The sequence below is a fragment of the Leiobunum rupestre genome, chromosome 1 (genome assembly GCF_980474605.1).
Source record: "Leiobunum rupestre chromosome 1, qqLeiRupe1.1.hap1, whole genome shotgun sequence".
Classification (NCBI taxonomy): Eukaryota; Metazoa; Arthropoda; class Arachnida; order Opiliones; family Sclerosomatidae; genus Leiobunum; species Leiobunum rupestre.
The window spans coordinates 7,470,177-7,482,469 of NC_143384.1; the positions used below are offsets into that span (position 1 = coordinate 7,470,177).

The 12,293-nt window shown below is 38.5% G+C and overlaps 1 protein-coding gene across 1 annotated transcript; it reads left to right on the forward strand.

Moving 5' to 3' along the window:
• The first annotated feature begins 3,620 nt into the window (after nt 1–3,620).
• On the forward strand, nt 3,621–12,034 carry LOC149960527 (uncharacterized). Its single transcript, XM_090180416.1, has 3 exons — nt 3,621–3,876; nt 9,648–9,850; nt 10,367–12,034. The coding sequence occupies exons 1-3, from the start codon at nt 3,621–3,623 to the stop codon at nt 12,032–12,034; spliced, it is 2,127 nt and encodes a 708-aa protein (XP_090036542.1).
• Nucleotides 12,035–12,293: the final 259 nt, after the last annotated feature.

The window sequence follows — 12,293 nt, forward strand, 5'->3', positions numbered from 1 at the left end:
CGATCTAATGACAGGAGACGAAATGATTGAGAACGTTTTAAGACTTCAGTCAGAAATCATTCAAGCTACATCTCAAGCAGGATTTGAAATAAGGAAATGGGCGTCGAATGAAGCTGCATTATTGGATACACTACCAGCCAACATGAAGGATTTACAAAAGCCACTATGCATCGAGAACGACGAATCAGTCAAGACTCTCGGCCTATATTGGACTCCTTCGGCTGATAATTTCTCGTTTATGGTTACTTCTCCAGCGTCAAGAAGTTCAATCACTAAACGTACGATTCTTTCGGATACAGCAAGGATATTCGATCCTCTGGGACTGTTGGCACCAGTAACCGTTCGAGCGAAACTGATGTTACAGGAAATGTGGCAGCTAAAATTGAATTGGGATGAGCAACTTCCCCAACCACTTCAAGCTAAATGGAGGTCGTTTCGAACCGATTTACCAGAAATTGAAAACATTACGGTTCAACGGCACATTTCGCAAGCTAATGCTACAGACATTAGCCTGCATGGATTTTGTGACGCATCGGAGAAAGCGTACGCAGCTGCCGTATACCTGAAGACGGTGAATAACAACGGACAAATCAAAATACAACTGATCGCTGCGAAAACAAGAGTCGCTCCGCTCAAACAAATCACACTTCCGAGACTGGAATTATCTGGTGCATTACTTTTGGCTTCTCTGATTCAACTGATCAGGGAGTCATTGAGATTGGATATAGCTGATGTTCATTGCTGGTCGGACTCAACAATCGTCCTAGCTTGGTTGAAAGCTCCACCGCAACGTTGGAAAACGTTCGTAGCCAATCGAGTGTCAGAAATCCACGAGAAACTACCGAGAGCGCAATGGCATCACATTTCAGGAGATAGCAACCCTGCAGATTGCGCTTCTCGAGGAATATCCGCTAGCGAACTGGGAAATCATGGTCTCTGGTGGCATGGACCGCAGTGCCTTATTTTCGCCGCAACAACACAAGAACTACATGAACTCTCAGAGCCAAATGAATGTTTATCCGAGGAAAGACGAATTATTTCGTTAGTAACACATCATCAAATGGATTTCACGCTCCTTTCCAAATTTTCAGCGCGTAAAAAACTCATTCATATCACCGCCTACATTCTACGTTTTGTCTTCAATTCGCGAAATGCGACAGAATTGAGGATTACTGGACCTTTATCGAAGGAAGAGAACGAAAAGGCGCTATCCCATTGGATTCGGGTCGTCCAAAGCAACAGTTTTAACGAAGAGATAGCTTGCCTTAAACAAAACAAAGAATTACCACGGAAAAGTAAAATGCAGGTAAATTAATGCGTTTGTGTGTCAGCTTATGAGCGCTTCGAAACTTTCCAATTTTTTGATCTAATTCAAAGAAATTTTCAAGATCTTTCTAAGAAACTACTTGGTCGTCCACCATAATTGGATATCGTTTGAAATTGTTCCTCACACTTTTTAAGAGATTTGGAGGATCAAAGAAGAAATTAATTTTCTCTTCATCAGTTTTAATTGATGGCTTTTCAACCACAGCTTTGACAATGAGTCCAATATTTTTTAGGTGAGTTATGCAGTCGTGAAGCAAAAGATTTAATGTCTGCCCTGGGCAAGCATCTTTTGTTAGAAAGTAACCAATTGGTTGTTTCCATTTTAGCTTTATGCCTTTAATCATGAATACAAGAGCTTGATTTGCGTACTGCTTGGTTCTTCCGTAAGGACCAAAATCCACAAAACCTTCAAAGATGTCGTTTCCATGATTGTAATTTAGTTTTTCTTTTAAGCTCATTTCGTCAAAAGAAAGTACTACCACTCTTTCACTAATTTTCTTTTTTTGAAATTTTATTTTCAAGGCCTCAAGCGTTTTGTGGTCGAATCCAGGTTCAATTTTTATGTGAGCTAACCATTTCTCCAGCGTTCTCTTTGTTGGAAGGCATAAAACACCTTGCCACATTCTGTATGCCTGAGGGCTGTGATAAAAAAGAGAAAGAGCCCATTTCTTTAACATTGTTGTGTATCTCCTTCCCTTTTTGTTTCTTTGTCTTAGTTTCAATTCAGAATCAAGTAATTCCTTAGCAAAGTCAGATAAGAACCTAGTAGCATTTGTGACATCGCAGATATTTTTACTGTCTGCCAGTTTAACTTTCATACTTGCTAACTGCTTTTTCATTCTTAGGATTTTTGCATTTTTCTTATTAAGTCTTTTAAGAAGGTTTAACTCTCTTTTGGTTTTAAATACTTTGGTTTGAACTGACTTATTTTTGACTTGCTTTTCCGAAACTACAATTTCTATTTCTCCTCCTATATTTGGTACTAGTGTAATAATTTAAGTAGTTTAGTTAAATTAATTTCAATAAATATCAAAACTCTTATCTTACCATATTCATTGTCAGTATTTGAAGCGTAGCTTTCGTTTGGATGGTTATAATTGTGTTCAATTTGAATGCGTTTAGTTGAGAATATCAATTCTGGGTTTAAATCCAAAATTCTTTTCCCATTGCCATTAAGTTTATCTACTGAAATGTTTTATCAATTTAAATCTGGGATTTATCTGGGTTACAACTTCAAATTTAAATTACCATTTTGACAATTTGATTAATTAGGGAAAGCGTAATTGGGCATTTGGAGAATTTGTTTAGTCCCATTTAACTCTGACCCGTGTGTAGCCAACGTGTTTTCTTTTGAGATATCTTCTAACCCATGTTCATTTGTTCGGTTTTCCCTTACTACTTGTTGGAATAATTATTAATAAATTAAATATTAAGAAGCAAGTTCTCCTGGTAGATGTTTTTATACCTTTAATAGGCGTAGGGGAAACTGAAATTTGATCTTCATTATTGCAAAAAGTAGTTGGTATAGCAAATATTGTAAGTCTATTTCTGGTTTTTACATTCATGAAACAATCGTCAGTAAAATGGAGAGAACAAAGTGTATGGTTTGTGTACAAATATTCAGTTGTTTTATGTAAGAGTTTGTCATTGTTGACATTTTGCAGTCACAATGTAGAACTAAAAGTTTGAAAGTTAAATATATAAGAATATAAGGTTATCTAATAAAAACGCGTATTTACCGCTCTTTATCCCTTGGAAATTTAAAAAAAAGATAAACGAGACTTAATTTTCTTAGTAGAAGTACAATTTTTCGCCGAACAATACATAATTAAAAGATTTATTGATTTTAATTTATCCAACAATTTGAAAACTTTTTGCGTCGTTCTACGCCTAATATTAAATCGAGCGCCGCTCGAGGCGAACGGTGATAGTAGCGCCCTCAAACGTCCAAGACTAGTGGACATTTCATCGAAAAAAATCATGCGACGGATTTTTGAAAGAGAGGTGCCTCTCTATAGCGAAGCAACTTTACCCTCTCTGGCTAAAGCGCGGTCGAAATTGGCCTTGCTGGGACGAAAGGTAATAACGCTTAGTTTTGTCTAAACACGCAAAGTAAATCTCGCGTATCCCACTGCATTCAAAAAGTGATAGAATAGGGAAATAGGGGTTTCCTCGGGTTTCCTACAAACTTCGGCATCTATGAATAGTATCCGTCCATGGTGAATTAAGGTCTCCCCAGGTTTTCCACATTTAAGATTTATTTGTTCTTACAAATAATCCGTCTGTTTTCCGTAATGGACGCTAATAATAGTTTAAGCACGAGTCGCTTTTCGCGAATCCTAATAGCTATTAGAAACACGAAAAAAGACGAACTCATTAGGCAATTTTCTAACGAGGCTGCGAGACTAACTGCCGCAAGCGAAGTCACTCTGAAGAAAGATGGCGATTTTAATCATTTTACGCGCTTTAGTAATTTGAACGAGGATGTCGATTTGTATAATATTGTAAACATTGCTGCCCTGATCAATTCTGTCGACACTGTTTTAATAGGTGAGTACGTTGCATTTTGTCAATTTTTAAGCTAGAAGTATTTTTTAGTCGTATGTCCAAGTTTCTATAAATTGATGCCTCTAAAGTCCTTGCAGTTTTAGTACAAACTTACGTGTTTACTATCTATCCGACTTGAAACAGAGTAGCTGCTAGCGTAATAGGCACAACATTCCGTACGAGGCTTAAAGGCTAGTTTTCACTAGGGCAAAAACGCCACAGCAGTGAGCGTCAAAGTAAAAATATTATATAAAGGCCCATTTTCATGCTCGCTGGTAGCGGATAAAAATTGTCAAAATTCGCATCCGCCACTCGCAAGCGTGAAAATAAAGCTAAAATATCTGTTTGAAACAGATCGACGCGGAAAGTGAAAAAGTGTGTAGCGGAAGCGGATTTTGACCATTTTTACCCGCTACCAGCGAGCATGAAAATGGGACTTTAGACCTAATGGTAACTTTTCGCGTCGACGGCGACGTTCACCGTCGTGGCGTGTTTGCCGTAGTGTAAACCAGCCTTTTAGGTTATTGAGTTGTTGTCCAAGGTGATTAAGTTATTGTACAGGCTAATTGAGTTATTGCAAATGGTGATTTAATTATTGTTTAGGGTGGTTGATATTTTGGTGAAATTAACACGGCTTGTTATTAATTTAATGTACAGGGTGATTGAAATATTGTTTAAAATCAATGCACAGGGTGATTAATAAAGAGTGTTTAAGGATTTTTCTTTGAGTTTGAATTACTCTTTGGTGGTTTATGCTTAGTGCGTTATTTATGTTAAACGACACGATGATTGAGATTTAGTTTTTAGTATATCGGGTGGTTGAGAAAACGCTCATTTTCGATAAAATTCATCTTGGGTCATTATAGTACGTTTATTAAGTTAGTTTCAAGATAAATTAAAATTGACCGTGTCTATTGTGACCTGTTTTTTGGGCCAAATTAGCCGGGGACTATTTTGGCCCGTTTTTTGTGCTAAATTAGCTGGCCGTCAAAAGCTTAGCTTTTTTAGTCCAAAAACGGGCCAAAATAGTCTTCACCGCGCGGCCGACACTATTTTGGCCCGTTTTTCGGGGCAACGAATTTTATGGCTTATTTAGTTTTTATAGAGTTAAATCACTATTTTAGCCCTGGAAAAACGGAAAAAAACCAAATACAGGCTAAAATAGTGCTCGCCGCGCGGCCGTGACTATTTCCCCCCCGCTACTTTTTTATTCATTGTTGCGGGTTTTCTACAAATAACGTCAAACATCTTGTTAAACAACCTAACCTACAGAGCGTGGGTGGTTCTAACACGAGCTGCTAATTTTCCGAGAGGTTCGAACCGTTTATGTGGTGAAGTCGTTATCTTTTTTCTTGGCTAATTTACCTCATTTTTACTTCCACAACGATATATATCGCAGTGGGACTATGGACGGAATGTCGTTAATAAGTTCCACACCGATATATATTAGGACCACTACTGTTCAACATCTTCGTCTCGGATTTACCGTCTGCGCTGACACCCGACTGTTCTATTTATCAGTTACATATCGCTCCCGATTCGATCTGTGACGGACCATTTGATTCTGCAAGATAACGTCAATAGGATGTTCCATTGGGGTGTTACCAATAACATTTCTCTCAACATCAAGAAGTGCAGTTTTTTGGTGATTTCCCGGAGGAAACCTCTCGATGACGTCACCTACACGATAAACTACGTCCCACTAGCTCGCGTACACAATTTGGAAATTCTCGGAGTCGTTGTTTCCAGAGATCTGAAATGGTCGTCCCATATTTGTTACATTGGAAATCGAGCCCGTCGACTATGTGGCCTTATTCGAAGAACAACTGGTTTTACGCGCGCTTCTACCACTCTATTTCGTTCGATGTGCCTGCCGGTCCTTGATTACAAGTCTCCTGTTTGGAATCCTTACTGCAAGAAAGATATTACATCGTTGGAAGGTATATAGCGTAACTTCACTCGATTCGTCCTGAAAACTCCACGATCTAATTCACCTGGCCATATTCCTTATGAACAGCGCCTCGTAACTCTCCATCTTTTACCTCTATCTGTTCGAAGGGATGTTTCAGATTTGATTACGCTCTTCAAGTTCGTCAAGTCTACGACTCTCGATCTCGGTGAACATCTGACATTGATTTCCAGGAGGACCCTCCCTACTTACTATATAAAGTTTGCTAGATGCCTGGCGTTAGAAAATTCGTTTTTCTTCAGAACTGCTGGAACCTGGAACAGTTTGCCTGATGACATCCGGGAAAATTCCACTTGCCTATCTGTTTCCCAGTTTCGTTCCCTGGTTTCGCAATTTCTATTTGCGCTTTGGATCAGTGAAAATTCTTAATTTAATTTTAATTTTAATTTAATTTAGTTAATATTTTAGGTGTTTTGATTTGTATTTATATTACTATGTGTTGTGTATCGTCCTGGTAATCACCCTGTAAAGGCTTTGCCTCCGTGGTTGCCTGCATTGGTTTTTCTTTGCGAAATAAATATTATTATTATTATTATTATTATATATCAAAATGGCGTACGCGAAGAGGGGGGAGGGATAACTTAATTTTAATTTATCCCAACGACTTTCCAAGTTAGAACGACCAAATTTGCCACACTTGTTCTCATTTCTCTAGCGAGTAGCACTATTACTCCAGTGGCGCACCCGGTCGGGAGGGAGGGAAAGGGGTTTTGTGTTAATTGAATTTTGTGGTTTTCAGCTCGCACCTTTTCAGTTAGAAAAATTTAATTTTCCATATTTGTTCTCATTTCTCTAAGTAAGCGAGTACTACAATTTCCCTCCCCCTCCCTCCCGATCGGGTGCCACTGGAGTAATAGTGCTACTCGCTAGAGAAATGAGAACAAGTGTGACAAATTTGGTCATTCTAACTTGAAAAATCGTTGGGCTAAATAAAAATTAAGTTATCCCCCCCCCCCCTCTTCGCGTACGCCATTTTGATATACATCGATGTGGAACTAATTAACGACATTCCGTCCATAGCAATAGACCCACTGCGATATATATCGTTGTGGAATTAAAAATGAGGTAAATTAGCCAAGAAAAAAGATAAATGACTTCACCACATAAGCGGTTCAAACCTGTCGGAAAATTAGCAGCTCGTGTTAGAACCACCCACGCTCTGAAGGTTAAGTTGTTTAACAAGATGTTTGACGTTATTTGTGGGAAACCCGCAACAAAAGAACAGTTATAAATAAAAAAGGAGCGGGGGGGGGGGAATAGTCACGGCCGCGCGGCGAGGGGGTAGGTACATTTGTTCGAATTTCATTAGTCCGAACCGCCGAAATAACAAATGTTTCAATTGTACAAATTGGGAAACTTGTTTGTTTCATTTCGTCCGAATCGGTAGCATCACTTGTCCGAATTGTCGCTAAATTAGTATTTCTTATTGCTGTTGTAGGTTAGCTTAGGTTAGGTTCACGTTAATGTTACTATTTTCTTATATTAACGAACAAATGATTATTCGAACAAATGATATTAACCAGTAAAGCTAACATAAATTAAACGACTAAATCACCAATAAAAGTTAAGATAAATTATTCGTCAATGAAATACGTTTTCGGACATACGATCCTGTTTTCCGGCATTCGTCCCAATGATCATTCGGACTTTTTTACCACCGCGCCGTTCGGACGAATGAAATTTGAAAAATAAATCGTGGCGAGCACTATTTTAGCCTGTTTTTGTTTTTCGCCGTTTTTCCAGGGCTAAAATACTGATTCCACTCTACAAGTACTACTAAATAAGCCATAAAATTCGTTGCCGCGAAAAACGGGTAAAATAGTGAAGACTATTTTGGCCCGTTTTTTGGACTAAAAAAGCTAAGCTTTTGACGGAAAGCTAATTTAGCCCGAAAACTGGCCAAAATAGTCCCCAGCTAATTTGGCCCAAAAAACCGGCCACAATAGACACGGTCAATTTTAATTTATCTTGAAACTAACTTAATAAACGTACTATAATGACCCAAGATGAATTTTATCGAAAATGAGCGTTTTCTCAACCACCCGATATATTAAAAACTAAATCTCAATCATCGTGTCGTTTAACATAAATAACGCACTAAGCATAAACCACCAAAGAGTAATTCAAACTCAAAGAAAAATCCTTAAACACTCTTTATTAATCACCCTGTGCATTGATTTTAAACAATATTTCAATCACCCTGTACATTAAATTAATAACAAGCCGTGTTAATTTCACCAAAATATCAACCGCCCTGTCCAAAAACAGGGCAAAATAGACACTCCGTTTTGATTTGTCCCAATTTAAATATAATATTCGAAATATAATAATTACACCGGGGATTGGTTGTATTTAAATGTCCGTGACATCTTGTTGCAATATTGTGCGGCTTTGACGTTTTTTTATTTTGGTTTAAGTTAAAGGAGATAAAAAATTGTGCTTGCCCATTGCCCCACTAAATAATTGCTCGGAAGGCACACTAGTAGCAGTAGACGATAAATATTTTATGTGGCCTTTGCCAGTGGCGTCGCTAGGGGGGCGGTCCGACCCGGGTGCCACCCGTTTGGGCATCGTTGGGGGGTGACACTCGACACTCGCCCCGGGTGTCATCCATGCTAGCTACGCCACTGGCCTTTGCTACATTTGTGAAATTGTGTCGAGTTTTCCAACTGAAGAAAACAAAACTAAAAATATCGCGGATTTCCGGATAATGCCAGTTTTGAAAGCAAACATTTGGAGGACGAGCCCATTTTCAATTGAGAACACGTAAGCGTGTGTCAGTTGACAGTTACGTAGAAACCCACATAGAGTTATCTGAGATAGGATAAAGATGAGCTTCTATGAAAAACTAATAGTAAATTAGGAAGTTTAATTACTTAATTTCAACATGCGCTAATGTTGGTAAATAAAGTTATAGAACCTTTTAAAATCCGTTTAAAATAATGAAAAACTCGGTTCTGGTTCCGGTTTCGGTTATGATTTTTTTTTAAATATCGTTCCGGTTCCGGATACGGTTATCAAATTTTTATATTATCGGTTCCGGTTCCGGTTCCGGTTCCTAGAATTTACTCGGTTCTTCTCGGTTTTGGTTCCGGTTCCGGTTATCAGTTGCATCCCTAACAACTACTATTGTTATTGTTGTTTGAAATGCCAAAGAATTTCAACAAAATTAACCCTAATTTTAATTTCACTGGGATTTACTGCCAAAGGTTTTTCGATGCTAGTAATAATTATAGGATTAATAAATTTGCATTAATCTATCAGCTGTTTATTTTTAATAATAATAATTATTATAATAATAATTAGCCAGGCTAATACCAAGGCACTACCAAGTACCTTAGGCCTAAGCCACTTAGGGACTTTTAATGCCTTAATTCAAGTGGCCGGGCTACAATGCTTAGGAGGGTGGTGGCAAGCTCTTCATGCCACGCGAACCTACAGCTCCGTACACTAACTATTAACGTTGACCTCATTTAGTTTAGTATTGTAAACCACAGATACTACCAAAACCTTTAATTAATAATCATTATGTTTAGTTCACCGTGTTCAATGGTTGGACTATAATTGGGTATTCTGATGATAAAATATCCTATCAGTCGCTGGGAAGGTCTTCTCTTTGACGAGGAAGAGCTTTGTGCTTGAAATATTTGTTTCAATTCAATTCAATTCAATTTTATTGTTTCTGATTAGTGTTAAGTTTTACATTCCATATATTCATGGCCAAGTCAATAGTGACTTATAGCCCTCTTAGTTAAAAACTTGTATATTCAAAACAGAAATACTTAATTTAAGTATTTGGTTAAAGGTAAAACATTTCTGGGCCGAATAATTGTGGAGCCATATCTTTTGGAAGCCGTTGTGTTCTTAGCAGAAGATACTCAAGGTGACAGAGCCGTCAGAATAGAAGTTATCCAGGACAGTTATGCGGGCACTTCGCTTTTCAGCAAGGGGGTCATCGTGGCCTTGCGTAACCCATGTTTTACGAGAATACGCCATGAGATCTATGGGGTAAGTTCTGAATTTCACAATTATTTTGAATGGTTAATTTTTAAATCGCACAAGAAATAACAGATTTTAAAATACATACTTGACTGAATAATTTTTGTGCAACACTCATTAAGATTCGGCCCTCGTTAAGGAATGAGCTAAAAGTCCATCCTGCCCTTTTTATCAAACCCCCGCACAGGAAAGACCGTTTCGGCTGGGTGGTTAGCCGGGTGCCATTGAAGCTTGTGGCGCTGTGTGAACACTCGGAACAACTCCTGCGTAAAGTTTGCAAGTTATCTCCCCACTGGTTAAATGGGTCTCACCTGAGTTCTTCGATTTCCAAATTCCCTAAAAACTTCTAGTGGTTAATCGTAATAGCAAATGTAGGGAGCTGTTGACTCGCGTGGCATAACCCTCTTACGTATTGTAACACGGCCACCCGAATTAAAAGGCATTAAAAGTCGCTAGACGTCTTACGCCTAGGGTGTTGTCTTGGGTATCAACTTAGCTATTTTAATAATATTTTGGTCTTTTTAGTTGCAGTACCGAACCTTGACGGACGTTATGATTTTCGAAGAAAAACATTTCAGGATAAGCTATCCAAATGTCGTCTGGTCGAATTCTGTATACGTGCCTAGCAATAGTCCACTGAGTGATGCGCCACATTCGGCCTCAGCTGCAATTCCAAAATTAACTGACGAACAGATTTCTAATATCCGAAATCACGGAAACAAATTGTTCAAAGAAGGCAAATACTCCGAAGCGGCCAAGGAATATTCCAATGGCCTTTCCTTATGTCCTCTCAATGCAGATCTTCTGTCCAATAGATCGCTTTGTTACTTGAAAAGCTGCAAGTACGAAGCTGCGTTAGAGGACGCTCTCTTAGTTCTTAAAGGAAACCCAATCCACGTTAAAGCTATCTACCGAAGCGCACTGGCTTACAATGGCCTGAAGAAATATGAACACGCTAGAGACCTTTTAGAATCGAAATTGAAGTTGATTCAACACGGACAGGAAGATGATCTGAAAACCCTCCTCAATAAAACCAACCTCTGGATAAGTCAAAGAAATGATGGGTTGTACGACATGGTCGAATTATTTACATCTTTCAAAGAACGCGTTTATCATGACATTGCCGATTTTTGGGGATCCGTGAAGGTTGAAAACATTTCTGGTAGAGGTCGAGGACTGGTTGCGACGGAAAATGTTGAAGCCGGGCAACTTCTTTTGTGCCATAAGGCTGTTGCGATTCAATTTAGCTTAAGTAACGACGATCATTTCAAACAAACTGAGTTATATTTAGTCAGGAAAATTCAAGAAAGCACAAAAGATAATCCAGATTTATTCGAGCAATTGGTCGAGTTGAATCGATTTAGCAAAACGGGAAAGACCCTTCCCGTTGAAAGTAAAGAGTCACTTTCCGAAAGCCAGAAATACCAATTGATCCAGGCAGCTGTTTCGGAATTCAGCGTCTCATTTACTCTCAGTGACGGCGGCCATTTCTGCGGGTTGTGGTATCCTGCGTGTTACCTCAACAACGACTGTTACGAGAGTAACTGCGCCGTTTATATTTGCGGTGACGCTAGCCAGATTCGAGCTACTAAAAATGTAAAGAAAGGTGAACAGTTTCTAATTTGTGTTCTAGAACAAAGTGTTGGACATTTCGCTAGAACAGCGAGTTTTTCTCTCAAAGGTCCTGAATGCCATTGCTGTTTATGTACATACGAATCACGGGAAAATCAGTCGATCTTACTGAAAAGAGAAGGGTTGCTTTTTCAAGTGGCAAAGGGCTTAATTCAAAACCTGGCAGAATTCCAAAGCAATATTCGAGAAATAAAATATATTTCCAGACAGTCGCCTTACATCAATTATTACTTAACAGCAGCGCTTTTCAGGCTAGCACAATTGTTTTATTACAATCAAAAGTACGAAGAGGCTATTCAAGTCACCACCGAGTTTATGGACAGAAGCATTAGTGCTGGTGGACATATCCCCAAAGTTTTACACGAAACCTCGTTTATATTGTTTAAATGTTATTTGAAGAAAATCGATGTCAGAAACGCTTTCAAATGGAAGAAAAGGCTACTTGATCATCTCCAGTTGACATTTGGGTGCTCGACTGACAAGTTTCTAGAGACTGTTTTTCCGGGCATTCTGAACGATTTCCAATTTCTCAACGCTTTGACGGAGTCAGCGCGCCAATAGTGAATCTGCAGATTTCTACTTCTAGCATCTTTTGCCAAGCGTTCTTTCGTCAATATTCTTTCATGATCCATTTTCCGTATTATACTAGGAAATGGCAAATGATTTAACAGTGCCACTTAAGGATCTGTTTGTACTTATATTTCTTTGATAATTTCAACCAATAAAAGTTTGAAACTGCATCTATTTTTATTAATTATATCAACCTTCTTTATTTTTAACGTTTTTAAAACCTATTAGAAACAAAATGAATTTTTATATT